Raw genomic sequence first — 24,127 nt, forward strand, 5'->3', positions numbered from 1 at the left:
TTTTGATGGAAATTCTTTCAGACCCTTTGAATAGAGTTGTAGTGAATTGTATTTTGTGAAAAACAGTTTTGATTACCATTGTGTCTGTACATACAATTGATACAAAGTGTGCCTTCTCCTAACAGGGTAGTTTTGACTCTTTCTAATGAATTAATTCCAGTTTATGTGTGGATAATGAATTAGTTCCAGTTTACACATGTAGCCTTAAAATCACTATAGTGTTTCTACTGGGAAAAAATACCCACTAAAGGTGGTACTGGAAATGAGCTGCTCCCAGTGCTGGCAGAACACAGGATTTGTTCTGCCCTGGTATAATGTGCTGCTGTTGTATGTACATGGCAGCACACAATAGCTGTTCCATAGAGGAAACCCATCAGTGGCATTTGGGGAATAATCTTCTGCCCCCAAGGCCCTTTACTTGCTAAAGAAAGTTGTTCTCCAAACCTGAGTTGTTTGGAAGACTTCAGTTTTTGTCTTCATTGATGTAATTGGGTGTTGCTGTTAAATCTGTGATTCTGCTGTGGAATTTGGGCATTTTTCTCTCCTAAACTGAACTTCCCTGCTGTTTTTGATACCCAGTTTCCCAGAATGGTGATAGGTAAGAAAGATAACTTGTACTGCTTTTGTATCTGCTATTCATTCACTTTGTAATTTCTCTGTTTCTTTAGGGATGTTAGGTATGACTTCCCACTTATATGTTTTTATGGTGTCTTTGAATCTATTGAAGTAGTTTGGCTTATAAGTCCAGTGCTTAGCAAATGTTAAGTTATCCCCCCAGAAACCCTTGTTAGATTAAAAATGCTTATCTTTGTATTAAGACAGCTGGGTCTTCTTCATTCTCAAATGTAGACTAGCTACAGGCTTGTGAGAGCTTGAACAAGGGCCCTATGTCTGAGTCTTTCACTTAAGAAAATTAGTATAATTCAAACTTTTTTTGGTACCAGGCTTAGATGATACAAGATTGCATCATTGTGTGCTGAAGTGCAATTAACTGGCGTTGAAAGTTAGCCTTAGCCAGATTTGCTGCATTACTGACATTTTGCTTAGTGTGCAAGAGGCTCCAGAAGCTTTAAATCTTATTTTCTGAAGTTTCTTTGAAACTGAGAGTCTGTATCTTCATTTCTAAAATATATGTGTAATTTAGCTTACTGTGAAATAGGTACACATAGATATCTTTTTAAAGAAATTATGAGGGGAAAATAAAATGTCATCCTGAAGGGCTGGTGCTTATTTGTCTGAATATAGCCAACTAGGATGTTTTTCTTCTGAATGAAAAGTAATCTCTTTACAGCAAAAAATCAGTTGTAAATGCAGTTTGCAAAACAGTCTGATTCTGAAAACAATTATTAGGCTAATTGGTCATTAAGTTTTGAAGCTGTATAATCAGGCTTAATGTGGATGGCCTCACAACCCTAATTACTTAATAGTGTGCTTAAATGGTTTTATTAATGTAATGTTCAATTACTGCTGTTGGTATTTTGAGACATGCCAACATTACCTGTCAAACAGCACATACTGCAGCATTTCATTTAACAAAAATCTTCATATGTAAGCAATATTAATGGAAATGCTAATATTTGCCTTCCCCAGCTGCCAGTATCTCCAGCTGTATTTTTTCTTCCCTTCCCCATCTTCATGTTTGAGGATTTTCCATACCTCATCTCCCACCTCGTGCTATGCTAAGAATTTTTCCCTGTGCTTGATGTAAACCGCTTTTGTCTCTCCATGCATCTGATGAGTGACTAACGGTGACTTTACCCTCCCTCATTAGTCTGTGTTTCACTCCTTGCTCTGCCAGTCAGTAATGAAATCCACTTCTGGTTAGTAGGAGAAAAGAGCCTGACTGCTGAAGCAGCACATGCGTCAGACACATCAGCCTTTCTGCTGGACTCCTAAGCTAAAAGGAATGGGCTCTGGTTACAGTGTATTTCCACTTGTCTAGCTCTTCTTTTATCTTTGAAAAAGGTGGGAGAGTCAGAGGGAAAGATGAAGTGGGAAATGGTAGAAATCGAAAGGGAAAATACTTACATTTGTAGAACAAAGAGGGAAATTGAAAGTTATTTTTGAGGAAAGAACAGGATAGATAAAGCTGAGTCAGGAGAGGTTTAGGTTGGATATTAAGAAAAAGTTCTTCACCCAGAGGGGGTTGGGCACTGGAACAGGCTCCCCAGGGAAGCAGTCACAGCACCAAGCCTGACAGTTCAAGAAGCATTTGGACAATCATCTCAGACATATGGTGTGACTATTTGGGGTGGTCCTCTGCAGGGCCAGGAGTTGGACTTGGGTGATCCTTCTGGGTCCCTTCCAGCTTAGGATATTCTGTGAATTATTCTTTTATAGAATGGAAGTGTTAATGCAAAGCCATACACTTACATCTTTCCTGTTGCTTACAGGAAAGAAGAACAAAGGGCAATCTTATTAATCTTCAGATGTACTTAAAACATTCATAAAAACTGTCAGTTAAAAAGCATCTTTAACATCATCAGTGGTTGTTCTTCATATACAGTTTTACAACACAAAAACCTTACAGCCCCTCACAAATATAGTGGAAATTCACTGCTGCTTGTATTTCAGAATGGTCATAGTGGGATAATGAAAGCATTGGAGTCTTTTTTCTAAATACCTCATGTTGCTGCAGAATAAAGCATTGTGAAAAAAATCTATTTGTGGGGTGGCTCTGGAATAATGACTCAATTTATAAATAACTGTTCTGTAGCAATTAGTTGGTATTATACTGTGCAGTTCTAAAATAATCCCCTTTTAATTTCCAGTATGCAGCTGATGGTGGTATTTTACTTCCTCATAGCTCAAGTGGAATAGAGAGTGAACTGAAGCCTCAGTAGGGTTGACATAAACATTACACATTTATATATCCAAGCTGAGTGTCTGTGCTAGGAGTAGCCAAGTGAGCATGCTGGCACTTTACATGAGAGATGGTGTCAGATTTTAGGAGAAATGTGTTTTTTCATGGATGAAGAAGAAATAGTTAATTACTTCTGTGATTTTGCAGTCAGTTTAGGATGTTGATTTGAATGGTCATTTGTGAAATAGCTAAAACAGAGGGTTTGTTTATGCAGAAAAAAGTCTGACCAGGTTCTGGAGATGCTGATTTGAACATATGGATGGTTTTGTGTGGTCTGGAAATGAAGAGAGATACAACAGTGTCATTTTATTCTGGAAACTTCTTTTCAAAATTATTTAATGAACAGAAGAAAGTGAAGTTAATTTCACTATCTTGTCATTCCCTTAATTTTGCTTGATTCCTAAAACTCAATTTATTGTAATTCTGTATGTAGATAATGCACAAGATATGATAAAATTGAATAAAATGCTAATGAGTAAGGAAATCTAGTATTTTTAATTAATATTCATTTTCAGAGTTTTTGTTTTAATGAATTGCAGGGTTTCTTTTTAGTAGATTGCTTCTTTAAGGAATAGATAGACTTGTACTTTCAAGAGATAGTTTGAAAAGATCAGCATTTAAAAATACTTCCTCTGCCAAATGGAAAAATACTGTTCCAGGCAAATGTTACGTAGAACCTAGCTGTACACAGAGATTTTTCCAGACTGCCTAAAATAGAAACTCGACGTGAAGCAAAATTCTCCTCCCAGATTTTGTTTATACTTTGTGAAAGCCTGGTCCTTCCTTATGTTTTACAGTGCAAAAACCACAGAGTGCAGACGTATTCCCCAGCTGGATGAGCTTACGCTTTATGAAGCAACATGTAACTGCTGTGCAACTGTTCACTGTGTTGATAACTGCTGGTTTTGGCAGAGGTCATTTTCTTCATAGTAACTGATATTGGGCCATGTTTTGGATTTGTGCTGGAAACAGTGTTTAAACTGACTTAAATTTATGAGCATGGAACATAACAACCCCGGGTAATGCTCAAATTTTCACTGTGAATGTGAGAGGAATTCATACACCACTTCCCATGGGCAGGCAGCTGTTCAGCCATCCCCAGGAGCAGCAGGGCTCCCTCACACCTGACATGGGACGATAAACACCACCATTTCAAGCTTTCCCCCCATTCCTCCTTCTTCATTCAGCTCTATATGATCAGCATGACACCATGGTCTGGGGTGTCCCTATGGTCAGTTGGGATCAGCTGTTGTGTCCCCTGTTGGTGCATGTCCTGCCAATTGCTGGTGGGGTGGGGTGAAAGGCAGAAGAGGCCCTGGCTCTGTCTAAGTACTGCTCAGCAATAACTAAAACATCCCTGAGTTATCAGCACTGTTTCCTGCAAAAATCAAAAACATGGCTCTGTACCAGCTACCATGAAGAAAATTAACAGTGTCCCTGCCAAACCAAATACAATGACCAAACTGTAAATTTGGTTTCAATCAACAGGGAAGTTTGAACTGAAATGGCAGAGACTGTTATGTGTTGAAGCCTCCTGGAATCCCTGCTTGCAACTGCCACCTGTTCAAGCTAAAGACAAAGCTGAAGAATAGATGAAGGGAATGAGAAAGCTCTCTGACTTCAGTGGATTTTTTTTTGCATTCTTGCTTGGGTCTTAAGGAAACATAATGCAAGAAAAACGTTCCACTGTAACTGCATCAGACTGTGAGATTAGTCTCTATTCAGTACACACTGGAACATATGCTTCAGCCTTTGGAAGAATTGAGCTCTTATCTAAATTAGTAAGCTTAAGGTTCAGGTTCTTGCATGGCAGCAGTAATTCCCCAGAGCAGCACAAATGCCTTTTGATGGTGAATTATGGTGTTGTGTTACACTGCCAGTTCCCTACACAGCACTCCTTGTTTGTTGCTTTGAGTCGACCTTACAAAGATCTGAGCTGTGTACTTAAAAATTAGGGAACATAAGAACTAAGGTGACTTTACAGTTCTAATTCATTCCTGGGTATGAATGTTTCAGATCTTTAATTGCATCGTCTCGTCTGCCTGTGTTTCTCGCAAAGCCAGAGCTGACTTAGTGGCACATGAAGAAAGGGGCTCACTTTACATCTTCAGGTCTTCAGTATTGTCAGGCAGTTGACATAAGTGCTGGATAATAGATGAACCCTGTTCTGAAGGAAAAGGATCTCATTGTTTTGGTACATCCTGCACTCTTACTGAAGTGCTTCATAAAGAAATATATGAATCCAGTTTCACAGCAAACCTCATCAGTTTGGGGAAAGAGTGTTGCCATTGCTTTATCAGCGGGTGGGCAAACTGTAGAGGTGTCAAAGAGGTATGGAAGCATCTCCTTGTTTTGAGTGCCTAGTGCCCTCAAAGTATGTACACAGCCCTTGATAGAGTTTTTGTTGGCTTCGATTGCAGAGGTATTCAGCATCAAGACAGAGTTCAGACTGCAATCAAATGAGTAGTGTGCAGTTACTCTTGTCAAGAGCCTGGCTTGAACATTTTGCACAGCTTCAGACTAGGCAAAGGAATAAATTGGCTTTTTCAGCATTTTGCTTCTTTCCCTCAATTCTAGCACCTTATTTTACTGTTGCTTGCTTCCATCATCAGGCAGTTCTGCTACTTGAGGGAATTGTGTGATTGCACAGGGAAATCGATATTAAGTGCCAGTTCTTGCTGTTTAATGATGCTGCTGGGGTGAGGCAAAAGCTGCGTCAGCTAGATCAGTTCTTTGATAAGGTTTATTGTCTGGCTGCATGGACAGTAGCATTGGCAGAAATGGAAGCTGCAGGTTTTTGTGTCTGGGAGGGTGGAAACTGCCCAAAGCAATTTCAGAAGCCATTTAAGAAGCACTGCTGCCAAACATGCAGCCTCAGTCAGATTGATTTTGCTTACTCTCCATCCCCTTTAACCTCTGCCCACCCTCCCTCCCTGCCTCGAGTCATCTTCTGTCTGCCATAAGAAACAAGGCATGAGTCCTGAGATGGGAGAACAAGATCCTAGGGGTAAGTGTTGATAAATAAGTCACTTGTACCCCTAGGTCATGTCCTGGGCATGTATTGAAGTAACAGCCTTATAGGAAAGGTGGGCACGAGTTTCTCCAGCCTTGGCTTTGAGCACTGGTTTCCATTTCTTGTCCATCAAGTTCCCATCCTCCTTGCGCAGCCAGATGGTTCCTCATCTTGCTCTGTTTGCCATCTACATCCTTTTCAAACAAATTGCTCTGTGGAGAGGGGCTGTGTACAGCATGCTTGCAGAGATAATGTCTTTCTTTATCTCAAAATGTATTCAGCAAGGAAAGATTCTTCCATTTGTAGTTGCTCTGCTTTCAGTGGATACTGGGCAGTTGCAAGTGGAGGGTGTTTGCATGGCTTCTTTAACTCAGCCACCTTTGGGCAGGTTGTCACAGAGGTGGAAAAAAACATGCTGATGTGTCAAAGTTGGCATCTAAAAGGACTCCTTTCTCAGGTACACTTGAAGTCCCTCTTCCAGAAATGAAGAAGCCAGGCCTTGTCAGATAAAAGGACCAGAATGGAATTACATGTAGGAAGAAAACAGATATTTTTGCCAACTTGACTCTTGAAGGCACCTGATCTGCTTTGGTTGACCCCCCCATACCGCCTCATCCTAATGAACAATTGGAGCTTCTCTTACTTATGTTCTAAGGACTCTCTCTGGCAGATTTTTATAAGCAAGCAAAAGATGAGTTACTACAATAGGAATGTTTTCTTTCTTTACATTAGTATGAAATGGAGACTTCAACTTTCAGAATTAATAATCTCATTAACTACTAGTTTGTCCTAGTTTACAAGTGCAGCTGTTTTGGTCAGCTGTTACATTTAGTGCTACAAATGTGTTTGATCACTAGACTAGAATTGAACATTTTGTTAAGGTGTGAATTTTTGTTAGATCTGCTAAAACCTGCACAAAGTTTTGAGTAGTGTTTTTCTGGATCCGACTTCTTCAATATGAACCTCAGGATGCCTGTATTGCTCACGGAGTTCAGCCTGCATGTTTCAGAATGTCTGAAGTTTAAATAAAAACATTTTTCTCCTCTGTGCGCCTCATAACATTTGGGAGGAGATACAGAGCAGATTGGAAGATGTTTTTTACTTTATTGTCATGAACAGCAAACCCATATGATACTGATTTATCTGAGACTTCATTTTGTTTTGCAACTTGGTCAGCAACTCATAAACTTTTCAGAGGATTCCTGGAAGTATTCAAGTCCAAGTTGGATGGGGCTTTGAGCAACCTGCTCTAGTGGAACCCCTACCCCCAGGGGCTAGAACTAGATGATCTATAAGGTCCCCTCCAACTCTGATTTTGGTGTGTTTTTCTATAGGAAAAGTAATTTAAGTCTATAGTGAAAGAATTGGAGCCCATAGGCATTTAATTACATTGTGTGCAGTGATCTTTCCTGTTCTCATTGTCCTCAGTGAAGAAAAGACTGCACACAGCAGGGGACTGGCTTTGTCTTTGTTATATTTTATTCAGACCTGAGTTTACACTTGGTAGCCAGTGTTCAAGAAAGCCAAGTGCTGCACACATTTGCCATGTTAAACACAAATGCGTGTTGCATGCTTCCGTTTAACAAAAGGTTGTGTTTTTAATGAATCATGTTTATTACAAGTATTTCAAGGAAGATGGTTCAGGTTATACCATTAAGTTTTGCCTGAACAACTTCTAGGTAAAAATTCAGTGAGGCATATGTACTCATCTTGTGACGTATACATCTTGTTATTTAAAATACTGTAAATCAGATTAGTATAATTTGAGAGTAATTGATGGGTTTTGTTACGTCGTCTTGTAGGTAATCAGTAGACCAGTGGTAACTGCATATGTCAGCAAATCCTGAAAGGGCAGAAGTACTTAGTTCTGATTCTTTTTTTTTATCCTCATGGGGAAGTTAGGCATGAAATAAGGGCCTGCTTCTTAAATCAAATCTGATTTAAAATAAATTAAATTGAATTAAATGTTTTTAAAATAATAACCAACTTTGGTGAGAAACACATCTCAAAGGTTTAACAGAAGCAGCTGGAAAGATGCAGGACCTTTTCTATCTGACAATGCCATCAGTAGCCTTAAAAAGCAAAGAATGAAGAACAGCATCTGTGGTTATGGCTGGTTGACCTGCTCAGTGGGATCTTTCCCATCTGAGAGGCCATGGCCCAGACTCCCCCTCAGTTCCTTTCTTCTCACAGTGGTGCCAGTTCTGGGCTGGCTTTCTGTATAGTCAGTTTTTGTGAAGTTGATGGTGCTCACAGGGAGTTTGGACAGTTCTGATACTCATAACATTTGGTGGCTAGCTGTCTTACACCTCTTTCTGTCTTATTACTGAGAATGTGAGATGTAACTTTTTAGTAGTTTTGCAGCACAGGGTGTAGTTTTATCTGGTTTTGTAAAAAGATGATAAAAATAAAGCTTGACAAACACGCTGACGAGTCCTTGAGAACACACTTTGTATGTAGAGTACTGTAAGAAGCTTACTCTGGCAGGATCTGGGAGCATGCTTGTAAACATACGTGATGGCTTTTTTTGGTTTTGTTTTGACCCTTACAGAGCCAACAGTGCGGGCAGAACTGATGGAACAGGTGCCTCATATTGCTATGTTCTGTCAGGAAAACAGACCTTCAATCCCTTATGCTTTCTCCAAATACCTACTGCCTATTGTGGTGCGGTACCTCGCAGACCAGAATAACCAGGTAAGTGTCTTGTAGGGGTAGTTTACTAGCTGCTGAAATACTGTTGTGAGGCCAAGTTACTTAAACTGAGTATTGTTCAAGTGTGTTATCTTTTGGGGTATAAGGATTTGGAATGGATGTGAAATACATGGTACTATGAATTTATTTAAAGAAAATACTAAAGAAAAGCTTTTAAAGAAAAATTTCATAACAGTTTTACGTTTAATGTGATCTGTACTGACTTGGGGCCTTTTTTTGGGTATTGTATTCATATGGGCAAAATCAGTCATTTAGACAAGCTTGCATAATTTAAATTCTGGCAAAAAGGAACAGTAGTAACGAAAAACTGAGTCCTTTGTATAATTCTGTTTTTTAACCGCATGGTGTACCTTCATTACCAGTTGTTTGTATATGAGTCCAATAAAAGTTTTGGATTTAACTCATGTGATTCTCACATTTCTCTGCATGTATAAGTTAGCTTGTCCAAAGCTTTCTTGAGGCTTCCCCAGTCATTTCAGACTAGATTAATGCTAGTTGATAGATTATTTTCAAGATTTTAGGCCTCTTGAGTTTGCCTCTTTTTTCCTTTTTCAGAAGCTTGCATAGTTAAAAACAACTACCCAAACCTGTTTTTCTTAGTAGTTGTTTTGCTAATTCATGTATAATACAACAACTCTACTTTTGTTTGATGTTCTCCTGCTAGAAGATTCAGCGATTCTTTTCACTGTTTTAACCTCAGTTGAATAGTTCATTGGGCTGCGAATTGCTGAAACAAAGAGCTCAAAGGTGTTTCCAAAATTGCTGCATTGCTGTGTATGTAGTCTCATCTATGTAATGCTTTCTCTTCTGATGAAATTACTCCTTTTAGAGGCAGGGGTTAGCCAGCTATGAAGTCACTAATGGGTATCTTATTTTTGTACAACTTTTTTTTTACAAATAAACTAAGCAAAATTGTGTCTCAGAATTTAAAAACATTGGAAATAAGCACAGTTTTTCCTTGCCAGCCTGTTTCTTGTTAATCTCAGGAAAAGAGGAGTTGTTCAATAAAATTCATCTTCTTAGAAATTTGTTACTCTCCATTAATTGTGCTGCTTTTTCTTCACGCATGTGTGTGAGATTTGCCATGACTGCTCTTTTTTGACATGAAAACACATTGCATGTGAACCTAAGAAATACCTGCACATTGTCAGTTAAGGCAGCTGTCCACCTCCATACATCCCAAAACACAGGACAGCAAACATGAACTACTTGCAAAAGCACTTGTGGAGCACTTGTCCTCTCAGTGTGTGCAGTTAGTACTGCTGTGTGTTGGTATATCGCTTCCAAAATTCAGGACACATGTATTTCAACAAATAAAACACTCTTTGAATTGCTTAGTTCCATTTTTGTCTTTTTATGGCAGGTAAGAAAAACAAGCCAGGCAGCGTTGTTAGTGCTGTTGGAACAAGAACTCATCGAGAGATACGATGTGGAGACCAAAGTGTGCCCTGTGCTGATAGATCTGACAGCTCCAGACAGCAATGACGATGTGAAGACAGAAGCTGTGGCTGTAAGTAACAGCAGTGCCAAATCACACAGCCAAACGTGTGCCTGAGTGCTTGATAGCACGGTGGTGGTGGTGGTGTTTCCAAGTTGCACAGCCATTGCTAAAAGGAAAATGTTATAGTCCCTCTCAGTAACAAATCTGTAACAACTTCTGTGCTGTGTCAGTGCTGTACACTCTGGTCAAGCTGAGATGTAAATCCAATAGCTTATATATGCTGTAAAAAAAACAACCCAACTAGACAAGACAGTGCAGGGGATTAATTTTATTGACTCCTACAGCATCTGCTGTGTTGGCTTTTTAGTTTTTTGAAGGTTTGTCTGTTTATTTTATGAAAGTTTAAATTGCCTGTGTGGAAAATTTCCATCAGTTCAAAAGCTTTAATGCCTCAGTTCTGTTGCTCCTTACTGCATATCTGTTCTCTTTATTGATTTTGTTGTGTTTTATTGGAGAAAGTAATAAGCATCTGAGTTGATTAACTCATGGTTGGTTGGTTGGTGGGGATTTTTGTGCATTAGACACAACCTTCGTAATTAAAATGTATGTTTTGAATTTAAATAGTAAGCAGATTAGTTAATTTATAATGGAGAAGTGCCATTCTGTTTCCTTTGTTTTTCTGCAACTGATACTTTCTGCTGGGTGAATTTTTTTTCTTTTCTTTTGGCTTGAGAGAAACCTCATTTAATATTTTACTTTCCTACAGTATCTGGACAGATAAACAATAAAGAGGCTCCAGCACTGTTGCATTTGGCAGCAAATTTCTAGTGCTTCTTGATGAAGCTTATAATTACATAAGGGAATAAAGTGTAAGCAGATTAGTTTTGTCTGTCTTCATGGTTTTGAAAGTACTGAAACTTCACAGAAATTTCTGTACCTCATCAACCCCCTAGAGGTTAGAAAAGCCGTCATTTGTTATTGTAGGGGAATGAATGTAAGTAGTTGTACTGACATGATTGGGAAAGGTAAATATAAAATTCTTTTTCCTTTTAAAGTTAATTTTTTTTTATGTATTTCAGTACGAGTTAGAATGAAAGAGCAGTTAGAGGAAAGAGTTCTTTTTTGGTGTGATGCATTTCTTTGGGGATTTTATGTCTGGGAGTTGCATATATGCATTGTAATGTTGTAATTAATTTTTAACCATATGGGACTCAGAAGCATATTAATTGTCAGTAATTTTCTGTTAATTGTACATATATACATTTTGTATAGTGAAAGTAGAAATAGTAAAAGAATCATGTAATTTTTATTTGAGGTCTGTTGGGTAACCTAGGAGCATAATTTCTAAGAGTCCAGTTATCTTTGTTAGCTGGGAATTTGATTCAGTTTACTGGAAGATCAGTGCCATCTTCTACACCTATGTCATGTCACAAAAAGGAAATGGGAAACACAGTTCTTTGGAAAAGTGGCTAAACCTTTTCAATTCAAGTGGGGTTTGGTTTCCAGCATTTGTTCCAGTTTTCAGTAAAATTATGTTCATCAGAATGAAGAGTAGATGTAAAAAGCCTCTGCTTAGCTGACACAGAATGGTGCATTGTGCAAGCATCTCTGATTAGTGTCTGTCTTGTTGTTAGATTATGTGCAAAATGGCCTCCATGGTTGGAAAGGACATCACGGAAAGGCTTGTGCTTCCCAGGTTCTGCGAGATGTGCTGTGACTGCAGGATGTTTCATGTTCGTAAGGTAGGACAACGTGTCATGTGCTTGCAACTTGCATGTGACTAAGAAACTTCCTGGTAGATCACATTTGTGAAACTTATAAGTGAAAGGTGTGGAGGTTTTTGTAGCTCTCAATTCCACAGATTTTAATATTTGACACTGAGATTTTTTTTCCAGAATCACTACCCTCATTACTAGGAACAAAGAAAGAGTCTGCTTGTTCTTATGCTATAGATAGTGTGATTTGGTATATGTCCTTATGGTTGTGTTGGTAGCCAGGAAAACATGAACCAACTGTGGCTAATACAGCATCAGCCACCTGAGCTCATATCTGTTTGCACAGATGGAATTAAAGATGCTCATCTTCATTAAAGATAAAGTAAACCAGTATTCCATCATGATGTTTAGGTGTGGAGGCTGCACTTTGGTCTCATCCTGCCATTGAATAGCTTATTTCCCTTGATAGCTGCATGTGTTCTTTAATTTGACAGCACTTCAAATACATTTTATCCTCTTTTCTTTTCATTCAAGTTCTGGAGTTTTTCTATGATTAAAAAAGACTGACTAATTTTGACAAAAAAGAAAATTATTTCTTTTTTAAAAAACAGGGAAAGTGATGGAATGGGAAAGTAGCTTATAATGAGTTTGCACCAAAACACATTTTTCTGATTTTTAAAAGGTTTTTTTTTTTTCTGCTTGGATTTTGTTGTATTCAGACTGTGGTCTTAGTCTTTATTTCTTGCATTCTGTCTTCAAGGTATGTGCAGCCAATTTTGGAGATATCTGCAGTGTGGTTGGACAGCAAGCCACCGAAGAAATGCTGGTAAGCCATTTCTTAAATGGCTTTTCTTCTTAATACAATTTAGCAGTGGAGCCAGACAAGCTACAGAAAAAGGGCAGTTGATGAGAGATTAGAGATACAGGGGAGAGTGTGGCAGGGGGGATGAAGTGCTAGGAGTGGTGAGGCTTATGTATTGATTTAATCTCTTCAAGTCAGTTTTCCTGCCTCAAAGAGCCTCCTGAAAAGGAGGGAAAGAAAAAGAAAGGTGAAAGAAAGAAGTTAATCTTAGAAATCAAAAATTAAATAAAGCGAAGAGAGAGTAATTTAAAATGGAAAAGCAGGGAACTGGATGGAGCAGTTGAGGAGAGGATACTTAACTCTGCCCACATTCCCATGGTGGGTCCAGGGAGCTAGTGGATGTTGATAGATATGGAGATGTGACAAGGCTAGGGAGCAGAAATCAGCTTGGCAGTCTCTGAGATCCCTCTTCAAGCTTTCTCCTCTTGGCAGTGTGGACAGTGAGCCTGTTGAGGGCCAGCCAGCAGAGGCTGAATCAGTGACCTGAATTAGCAAGAGACTTACATGGACAGTGTAAATGCAGTCATGACTTCAGCCAGAGGCTCTGCAGCTTTTTGCAGTTGTGGTGTTGGGACAGCTAGGCCTGTTGTGGCTCTCAGGCCATTTCTTATGCTCTTAAAGCATTTGCTGCATTTTTCTCTAGCTATTGAGTGATTCAAATCATTTGGTAGTGAAGTTTAGTTTTGTGGATTTGCATCCCATATGCTTCCTGATTTGGGATGTAAATTGATTTCTCTCACACCAACTGCCTTTTTAGTGATTAGCGTAATGAATTTGGATTAAAACTTTGTAGAGGGTGCAATTAAACTACTATGAAATAAAAAAGTGATGATTATTTAATATGAAAGCAATAACATGTGGCAGGACAGCTGGGGTTCTCTTTCTATAACAAAATGCCATTTTCTGCTCTTCTTGGATTATTGTTAGGAAAAAGGATGGATGTAAAAAGCTGAATGATAAAACTTCATTTTCTAACCTAAAAGCTTTCTTTGATTGGAGGCAAAGTTCAGAAAACTTGGCTGCAGATAGTATGAACAGCTGAACATCAATAACTGTGAACAAGGCTGTAGCAACAGCCATTGGATTACTCGTATTTTGTCACTGTACCTGTTGCAAGCCAAGGCAGCTGTGCATGTCTGTGCCTCACCTGCACTGTCCACCCTTACCATTAATGTTTTCAAAAAGCCCAAGCACCTGAGCACCTTGAAAATGCTTCAGTTTTATTAGTAAAACCACTGTTCTGCTCAAATATGTTTTCTCTTAAGCAAATGTAGTCTTTGTTTCATTCTCCTGTTCCTCTTTGCAGTTCATGTCCTGCATTGTAGGATAGAGTGTTCCAGAGATTGATAAATCTAGCAATGAGAAGTAGAAAAGGAAGGTTTTCTTTCTGAAGATGGTGTTTCTTTGCATTTCAGGAAGAATCTTACAAAACATACGAAGTGGTCTCGGATAGGTAAAATGTTAATCATAGAATGAAAAAATGTCAAGGTTTGCAGGTGACCTTAAAGACCATCTAGTTCCAAACTCCTCTGTCATGGGCAGGATTGCCTTCCACTAGATCAGGTTATTCAAGGCCTTATCCACCTGGCCTTGAACACTTCCAGGCTTGGGGTATCCACAGTCTACCTGGGCAATGTGTTCCAGTCCCTCACCACCCTTGCAGTGAAGAATTGCTTCCTAATAATGCACCAGTATTATTTTTCTTGTCCCTGCTTTAAAAGAATGCTGTAGACATGAGGTCTTGTCTTATGATAGGTTTGTTGGTCTTGGGGATATTTTTGAAGTTGGGCTTTTGGAGGGCAGTTTTGGGGGTATAAATCAGGTTTAAGAGGTAGTACTTCCTTGCTATTCCTCAGACAGGTGAATTTTCCTTATCTGTGTCCGTAAGTAATGTGAAAGCAGCAGATTAGAAGCGTGGGGCTGCTGAATGTGTGTTGTCTTGCAAATGTTAAACTGTGCATCTGAGTATGAAGGTGAACAACCAGGCGAAGAAAATGAAGATGAAAAGAGAACTTGTTTTGAAACAAGTGCTGCCTGTTAAGACTTGCAAACTCACTCACTATATTCCTAACAGCTGCCGAGGTTTTTCCAGCTCTGCTCTGATAATGTGTGGGGAGTTAGGAAAGCCTGTGCTGAGTGCTTCATGGCAGTTTCTTGTGCAACATCACAGGAAGTTCGGAGGACAAAATTGTCAACCCTTTTTATTAATTTGATTAGTGATCCTTCACGATGGGTAAGAATTGCTTTTTATTTTTTGAATAGCTGTCATATTTGAGGGATTTTACTGCAATACTCCATTTAGAAGTTCTCATGGGTATGAATAATCTGACTAATTTCGTGCACATCAAGCAAAATTGTTCTTAGACTGGTTAGTTCATTGATGGGTGTAAGGTGTCCCTCACATTTTCACTGCAGCATGTAAGAAAAACTCTGTCAGTGGAGTAGCTTTTTTTAGCTACAGAATTGTCTGTGACGTAACATTGCTGAGACTCATTAACAAGACTGGAAAATTAATTATGATATACTTGTACTTCTTCAGGTTTCCTACCAACGTGTCATTTTTGGGGGAGGGGGGTGGTGGTTGGTTTGGAGGTTATGGTTTTGGGTTTTGTGGGTGTTTTGGTGTTGGTGGTGGGGAATTTTTTATTAATTAAATTTTTATTGTTTCATAGGTGATGAATTTTTGTTCTTGGGTTTTTTTGGGGGGGTTAAGCTGGACTGTTTTTGTTGTTGTTTGGGAGGGGTTGGGTTGGCTTTTTTGTTTGTTTAGGGGTTGTTTCTTATTTTGAAGATTTACTCTTAAACCTTAAGTTTGTTACTGAGGAGACTACTTCCAAGAGCCAAGGATCATCTACACAGGAGTGTGAGCTCGTGGATCTTGGAAAGTCATGCAAGTTGTAGCCCAGCAGAATTAATCAAATGACAAAAACTGAGATGGAGAATTGTTGAGAAGAGGAGAATAAATAGTAGGAGAAAGGAGGAGCAAATGCACAGCATAGCCAAATAGGAAAGGGAAAGAAATATAATGCTTATCAGTCAAATTTCTGAAAGTGAAATGTCTGTTTACCGTATGTGATATTTTTTTTTCCTTTTGACTTGTTAAAATTCTGACCTGAACTCTCAAATTTACCTGCTTCTATTATCTAAACAGATTCTTCCTCCTTTGTTTGTGGGGAATAAGCTCGTCAATTTGGTTACTTGTGATTTAACTGGTTTCACACTGCTTTTCCATTTTTCTTAACATTTTTTTTAAACTTTGCACTTTGTATACATCTGGTTGATTCTTTCCAGACTAGAGCCTCTGCTCTTGATTTTCTTAGTAGGCTCATGACCCTTTCAATTCTTAGTAGCAGGCATTTTATGTTTTATAGGACAGCAAGATTTATATATATAATTTTGTTTTTTCACCTTGGACCCTTTCCACTAGGTTCGCCAAGCGGCTTTTCAGTCTCTGGGGCCTTTCATATCAACTTTTGCTAATCCATCCAGCAGTGGCCAGTACTTTAAAGAAGAAGATGGTAAAACCCCAGAAGATTGTGATTCTGCACAGGAAAATGGGTAAATTTGCTGAATCTAGAAGTTATTTTGCCTTCTAGTTCTTCTTTTGCATGAACTGCACTTTAGAAAAACTAACTTTCTTGGGTAAATTGAATACTTGGTAAAAGGAAAGATCAGGATTTTCTCATCTTCATAGACCAGAATTAGGATGTATGTTCTGTGGTGAAATGACTGACTTGATAGACAAGGAAGAGCAGCGTATACTGTGCTTCTGGATTTCAGGAAAGCTTTTGACATGGTCTCCTGTAAGATCCTTGTGGGGAAGCTGCTGAAGTTTGGGTCGGGTGAGGAGATGGGTGGGCTGAGGACTGGCTGCCTGGGTGGGCCCCCGGGCACTGGTCAGCTGCACGTAGTTGAAGGTCACTAACTGATGGTGTACGAGAAGGGGTCAGTGTTGGGTCCAGTCCTATTTAACATCCTCTTTAGCCATCTGAATGATGGAGCAGGGGGTAGCCTCAGCAGGTCTGCTGATGACACAGAACTGGGGGGAGTGGCTGCTTCACCCACTGCCATCCAGAGGGAGACCTAGACACGCTGGAGAGGGTGCAGTGAAGGGCCACAAAATGACAGCATAGCATCTGTCCTGTCAAGAGAGCCTGAGAGACTTCAGCCTGGAGAAGAGAGGGCTCATGTGGGGGGTCTTACCAATGTTCATACGTACCTGAGGGGAGAGTGAAAAGAGGATGATGCTGGACTCTCTTCAGTGATCCCCAGTGACAGGACTGGAGTCAAAGGCCACAACCCCAAACACAGGAGGTCCCCTCTGAACATCAAAACCCGCTTTTTTTTACTGTAACGATGACTGAGCACTGGCAAAGGTTGTCCATGAAGGCTGTGGAATATCCATCTCTGAAATACTCAAAACCCGTCTGGACACAAGTCCAAGTCTGGGCAACTGGTTCTGCTTGTCACCTGCTTGAACAGGGAGGTTGGCCCAGGTGGCTTCTAGAGATCCCTTCCAACCTTGACCCTTCTGTGATTCTGTGGTTTGGTTTTATATGATGTAAGTAAATTTACTTTGACAAATAACAAGTTTATAGCATGTGTGTGAGTTTTCAAGAGCATAAGTCTGATTTGGTTTTTTAATGTCCATTTTTTTTGGCACTCAACAGTGAACAAGTCAGGACTACAGAAGATGTTGCAACAGATGAGGAGCACAACAGGACAGAGGATCTGACTTCACATAGTGATGACAGTGATGATTTTGCAACAAAACTTGAAAATGATCAAGAAGGTCAAAATACAGTGTCAAATAACTCCAAGAGGGAAAGTGATTTCCAGACTGAATCATCCTTCCATTGCACTTTGCCTTCAGAGTCTTGTGGGGAAATGGTGGATGAGAATGAGCAAAGTTCTCATTGCTGTACAACAGATCTGCAGGAGGCTGGGCTGAATTCACAGGAAACCTTTCTTTCAGAGCAGGAATTATACAACTCTTTCCATTTCTGGAGGACTCCACTTCCTGAAATAGATATTGACTTTGAGCTTCAGCAGGCTTCTGATATAAAACTCGATAGAGAAATTCAGGAACTCACTATGCCAGTGTCTCCGAGCATTCCTATGGCAACAAGGAAAGAATTAGAAGAAATGATAGAAAATTTGGAACCCCATATAGATGACCCAGATGTTAAAGGTATGGTAAAGATACTGAAGCATTTTTAGTGTTTGGAGATATGCATATGTTGCTTCAGCAGTTTGGGCTTTAACCTCTTAGTTGTTTTAAAAGTCAGAAGTACTGTTTTCTCCTGATCCTTAAAGAGATTGAGGAAAATTGATAGTGAACTAAAAGGGAATTTGCATTTGTGTGAAGATGTTTAAAAGGAGCAAAATTCCTTTTATAAACTGAATGCATGTGTAGTTAGCAGAATAAAGTTCTGACTGCCTGTTTTGACATTATAATCAAATTGATGGTTCAAAGGCATAAGCTGTTGATAAGCTAGTTTATTTCTAATTAGCATACATGCAAAATAAGGCAGATTAAGAGGTTAGGTTTTCTTTTAATTATCAGTGTGAATAATGGTTTTCTTTTTACGCCTTGTCTGTGTGATTTTGGATGAAATAGTCTCCATTTTTTTCTGCTTTGTTATTGCAGTCACATGCTGACAGCTTTAATGTGACAAGTTTGTCAGATCAGGCTGATAATTGATCCAAGCTGAGTTCTTGAAGTGAGAACACATTCTCCATTTTAAAAGCTCTTGAGGAATGGAGAAGGGTTTTATAAATGTGACAAGGTGGTGGAGCAGCACTTCAGAGACACTTCCTGAGCTAAAAGGACTTGGCTCTTCTACACATAGTTACTGGAAATAGGTTTTTCTTCATATGGTGAAAAAATCTAAGGCGCATTGGGCTTGTGCGTCACAGTCAAAAAGCCTGGAGGTACCACTAAGGAAGAAGCTATGTTGTTTTGGAGCTGAAGAATCTCTAGAAAGGAAGCATGCCTCTATACCAGAAAAAGTAGGGGCAGGAGGAGGAAAAGAAGGGGCAAGTTGGGGAAAAACTTGTTATTTCAGAATAAACTGATACTGCTTTCCAACTTCTTTTAACTGTTAGTAGGTCAATATGCTAATAATTTTTTCTTAAATCCATTTTGTACTTTTATTTAATCACTTGGAAAGTCAGCAGATGAAACTTTGCTTTAGGAGTGCTTTGGGCACTAAGGAAAGAGGTAAGAAAAAATTTCACCCTTGCTAATGACTTCAGTCTTCATATAACCCATCTCTGAAGCCAAGTGCAGAAGCTTGCACTGCTGTGTAGGTTTACTTTGTAAAACTCTTGTGTCTATAGTTAGAGAACATACCTTAACACATGAATTACAGTGGTTTATGTAAGCATGTAGTTGTATATCCAGATGAGTTTGTTTATCGTGTGTTCATGTCTTGTTTCAGAGCAGGTTTTTGGAATTCTTTTTGTTTGTTAAGCTCTCTTGACTGGTTGTCAGGAGGTTTTGTGTGGAGTTGTTGACCAACATTTGTACATTCCAGTAGAAGAAAAGTGTTACTAGGCTGTCAACACCATGGGTTCCCCCACTCTGACTTGGTCAAGGCTGTGTAGTGGAGCCCCATAAGACTCCTCCTAAATCTTCTACTCTTTTTTCCTCTTGCTTGTGTTCTCATTATTCGGTCTAAATACTTGAGAAGCTGGAATTCAACAACATGCCTGTTTTGATTTAGTAATATTGCAATTTTAATTTTGCAGAAAGTGCAAGTAGTATGAATTTTGCATGCTTGTCTCAAAGACTGTGGCACACATAGAAGTGATACATATCCAGACTTTAATCTCTGAGTAGCTGACTTAATGACTGTGTTTTGAATCTTATACTTCCTCAATAGTGACAAAAGGTAGGCTTGCTCTGGGGGTAATCCAGAAGATCAGAGCCCTGACTCTTCACTCATGACAGTGTAATCTAAAACTGTTATTGCAAACAGATGGTATAAATATTCAGTCAAAAGCTTATCCTAATTTGTTTTATAGAAATTTTATGAAACTACGTAATTTCACAGATAATTTTGTCTCCAGTATACATGGCTTACAAATGTATGCCAAGCAGCCCATGTCCCAAATGGTCCACAGGGTCTTTCCCTGCCTGCACTTCCCCTCTCTGGAAAGCTGGCCATTGTTTCTGAGTCTTGTACTGTGAGTAGGCTTTGCTTTCACAGCAGGCTAGGAGGGTTTTTTTTCCTCTCTTTATTTCTTTTTAAATCCCTGTGATCTTTTTCTTGCACTTATTTTCTTCATTGGCTTGCTGTCACCTAAGTCCTGGACTCCTGCTTCCATGCTGTGCTCCTGTCTTTATTGCTGCATTCCCAGCCAAGGGATGGGAGTGGAAGATGCTGTGTTCTCTGTGGTTGGTAAGTGGAGGCCTGCCATACTGGAGAGCTTCCATGGGTACACATCTTCTGGCTTCTGTAGCAAATTGGCCAAGCATCCTGAAGGCATGACAAGATGAAGTGGTGAAGTGTGGTTTGGGAATGAGACTGTGGTGTATGATGTTTTGCATGTGTCAATAAGATTAAGTTGTTCAGATGACCTTGTCTCTGGCTGTACCTTGCCTCTCCATGCTTGACTGTGCAAATTCAGCAGCCTTCTCCTGACATGGGCTTTTGGTTGGGTTTTTTTTGGTTTTACATTTTATAAATTTATGAGAAGAAAATTAATTCCTGTTGTGTGAAATCATAATGGCACAAGGTTTTTGAAGTTTCTTAAGATCACACTGAATTTTTATTACTGGAATCTGCAGAATACCTAGGGATGGTAATAGGATGCTGTTTTTCACTTTTCAGTCAGAGGAGGTTGATGATTTCTATTTTGCTAGTTGGTTTCAGAGCCAGTTCCTGACAGCTGATGCAGATGTGGAGATTTGGTGCTGAAGTTCAGCCAGCAATGATTCTTTCTGAGTCAGAAAAATACAGTTTTGTTGGGGTTTTCTTGGTGTTTTTTTTTTTTTTTTTTTTTTGTTGTTGTTGTTCCTTCCTCCCACCTCACCCTCTGCTTTGCACTGTATGTTCATTGCTAGCAGCTACTGTACCTTTGTACCCCTATCCCCTCCTCTCCACATGTATTCCCCCTCCCATTTCCTCTTTTATTTTCATTTATTTTCTGGGTTTGGCATTCCCCTACTTCACATGTGTTATGTGTTATGTGAGTTGCACCTGCTTGCCTCATTAGAGAAGTGTGGAGGAAGAAGAACTCAGTTTTTATCTGAGGAGTACCTGAGTGTACCATGCCAATGGGAAGAGTCAAAGGAAAGGCATCACCAGGTCGTGCAGCCCAGAGTATGGCATGTTCAGTGCATATCCCCATCTTCCAGATGTCTTGGATGCCAAACACTAAGGAATTACTGTTGATATGCACACTGGTCATGGTCATGTGGTTTTGGCGTGGTGTTTTCCGTTGGGTTTTTGGGGGGGGGGGGGGGGGGGGGCAGTGGTTGGTATTGGTTTGTTTGGGGTTTTCTGCAGTGCACCTCAGTAGAGCAGTTTCTGTTTCAAACCTTAGATCTTTGCTTCAAGGCATGGAGATTGATGAGATCTCCAGCAAAAACAATTTTTAGTGGTAATCATAGAATATTATAATGGCCTTCATAGAATATTTTTTTCCCTAATCTTGTAGTCAGAAAAGGATCAACTGCTTCACCTGAATCTCATTCTCTACCTTGGGGCTTTTTTTCCAGAACTAGCTTATTGCTGGTGAGAAATCCGAGTAATAGGTGGTTGTGCAGTCAGCAACTGAGATAAAGACAGCCTCTCTTCTCACAGGCAAACTGCTGGCTAGCAGAACTACACAGGCTGTGCAAAGTTAAGCACTGGCATTGTAATCTCTGTTAAAAGGACCTTTCCAATCCACTGGCCAGACATCTGGAACATCTCAGACTGGGAAATAGGAATCTGCACGTTCCTGTGAAGTATGCCAGCTTTTTAAAAATTATCACAGGGTCTTTTTTCAGGTCATGTTTTTCCAGTTCTCTGAGGCTGCTGCTGTCTTTACTTCCTTCGGAGATTGCTTTTCTTTCCTCGGATGTTTTTATTTCTTTATTTTTCTTTCCACAGACACTTTGTTCTACTGGCTTTATCTTATGTTCTGCGTAGAAAGGGCTAAATCATGAAATGTCAGCTTTCCTTAATGTTATTTGGGGGAATAGAGGAAGCCTGACTTGCAGGCTACTGAGGCTAACTGTGGGTTAAGCCAGTTACAAGCTGCTTTGCCAGGAGACCTAATAGGGACAAACCAGCCCAAATGTGGGGTCAGTTGCTCCCATTCCCTTACAAGAACTGTAAGTTAGGTTACTGGCACTGCTTGCAATAAAAGTCTAAAATATGTTGTTAATGGAACAGGTGAGAAGTAAGTGGAGAAGAAACCCTCTTCTTATGTTTCAGTTACTTTATCTCTCCATTATTGCAGCCGATAGCTTTTGCCTCTGAGTAAGAAGTGAAATTAAGCAAGGCACATCTTTCAGAAAAAAGAAAGGAGAAAGAAAAATAAATAAATAAATGGAACATCAGTGTCTTCTAGTGAACCATCAGGAGAAACGGAAAACAACAAATAAGGTTTATTGAAAGGACAGAAATTCCTGAAAACCAGGAAATTCAGTAAAACTGGATAAAATGTGGTTTAGAATTTACAGATTGTACCCGTTATTTTAGGATGCAGATACAGTAGCCAAGACAAAATACTTTCTTACTTAAAAATACATCTCACCTGAAGCAAAAGTTGAAGAAAGAGTTAATTGATGGTCCAAGATCCAGTGAACATTGACATTATCTGAGCAGTGCAGTTACATGAGTTCTGTGCTATGTGCAGAACTGACCTTTACACTCCAGTTTTTACTGATGATAGTTGTGAAAGCTGGTGAGCCAGCTGATTCCCTTCTTGATGCATTTCTCTGTCATTCATGAAATGGGGGCTTTATCCTTTACTTGAATTTGAAATGATTTTCTGGAAACCATTGCCTGTCTCATGTCAGTAGGAAATCTCTTCGTGAGAGATGAGGAGCAGCAGCACTGCTTGGCTCTTCTTTTAGCTAAACCTTAAGATGTTTATAGACTTCAGGTCATTCACCTTTCAGTGAGTGGCAGCACTGAAGTCAGGAATGAGCACTGAAAGAAGAAAGAAGGCACTTGCCAGTCAATGAAATCCTTGGGAGTTTCGCTTCTCCTGTCCTTCATCCCCACATCTGGAGATTGTAGAATTGACAAGAAGCTGAGGAAATGCACATTTTTGTCGTATTTCTTCTAGATCAGGCAGAGGAAATCAGGATAGGTGTTGTCTCCATCCTGTTGAGCCCCTAAGCAAGGGTGGTCCAGGTGCGCAGGTTGACAGTGGGGCATGGGTGGGGAATATGTGGTGGAAATTCCCAATTACTGCTGTAGATACTTTCATTACTAGAAGTAATCTTTGGAGCTCTCTGTGGGTTTTTCAGAAAATACATAAGCAGTGTTGAAGCACTATGTGTTTACCTAAATGAAAATAGTTTGGAAATAAGCCAGGCATTTCTTGCCCTAGCATAGCCACCTATTTTGCCAGGTTTTGGGGGTGATTTGTTTAACATTTAAGTTTTGGGAAAATTTATTAACCTTGATCTTTTTTATTCTCATGGGTGTTAAAGTACATAAGTTTATTTTCAGTGAAGTAATACTTGAAGAGTAAGGTTGCAGCAGTCTCTTATTAATCTTAAAAAGTGTAAAATTCCTTAACTTTATCTATTTATATGTATTTGAGATATATATTATATATATTTAAACTATATTTTTCACATGTTTTATAGTGGAAGTATTAGGATAATGTTGGTTATACGTTTAAGTTTGTAACAGTGTGTTTTTTCCTGCTCCTTGTTGAGGAATACAGTAATATAGCAATGATATCTTCAGGTTATTTTATCAGAAACTGGACACAGTTAGAGAGTTAGTATTGCATATTGTAAAGAACTGTCTTTATTCCTGCTCATTAGACTCTACCAACAAACCGGTGAACCCACAGTGTGTTTTCCAGTTTTTGCTAGATTTTGTTAAGGCTTCTAATTAAGATTTTGCTGAATTAACAATTTTTGTTTCATGTAACAGTTGTATTTCATATCTCTTTCTTCCATCTGCAAATGAGTCCAACTTTCTTTGTTTAGTTCTTGTTAACAGTGATATTCGAAGGAGGGAGAAATTCAGAATTCTGCAGTTTAGTATAACAGTATGAGATTAGAAACAAGCATATGGTTTGTTGTGTAATTTCATGGTGAACATTTAAGAAACCTTGGAAAAGGCAAAATCTATGAGGAACAGATCTTCTGGATGGCTGGGTAAATTTAATAAGTGAGGAGATTATTCCTCCTTGCCTTCTTGGAAAGAAGTGGTGGAGGTGAGTGGCAGGGTAGATTAATCTGCACTGAATTCTGTGTCACTTGCATCTGAGATTGCCTGCAATACCTGATGTCAGGTCAGGCTATATCCAAGGAGCATTGCTCAACAAAGCTTTTTCT

The 24,127-nt window shown here is 39.3% G+C and overlaps 1 protein-coding gene across 7 annotated transcripts in view; it reads left to right on the plus strand.

Moving 5' to 3' along the window:
* The window catches only part of PPP4R1 (protein phosphatase 4 regulatory subunit 1), a 64,578-nt gene that overhangs the window by 26,890 nt on the left and 13,561 nt on the right, over positions 1-24,127 (plus strand). For all 7 annotated transcript variants that reach the window (XM_066328943.1, XM_066328926.1, XM_066328952.1 and 4 more), the window contains 7 exons: positions 8,428-8,570; positions 9,952-10,098; positions 11,664-11,771; positions 12,505-12,570; positions 14,681-14,839; positions 16,034-16,164; positions 17,277-17,797. In XM_066328943.1, the coding sequence (XP_066185040.1) occupies positions 8,428-8,570; positions 9,952-10,098; positions 11,664-11,771; positions 12,505-12,570; positions 14,681-14,839; positions 16,034-16,164; positions 17,277-17,797 (1,275 nt within the window). The remainder of the gene's footprint in view (positions 1-8,427; positions 8,571-9,951; positions 10,099-11,663; positions 11,772-12,504; positions 12,571-14,680; positions 14,840-16,033; positions 16,165-17,276; positions 17,798-24,127) is intronic.

This window comes from Sylvia atricapilla, chromosome 1 (genome assembly GCF_009819655.1).
Source record: "Sylvia atricapilla isolate bSylAtr1 chromosome 1, bSylAtr1.pri, whole genome shotgun sequence".
In the NCBI taxonomy this organism is placed as follows: Eukaryota; Metazoa; Chordata; class Aves; order Passeriformes; family Sylviidae; genus Sylvia; species Sylvia atricapilla.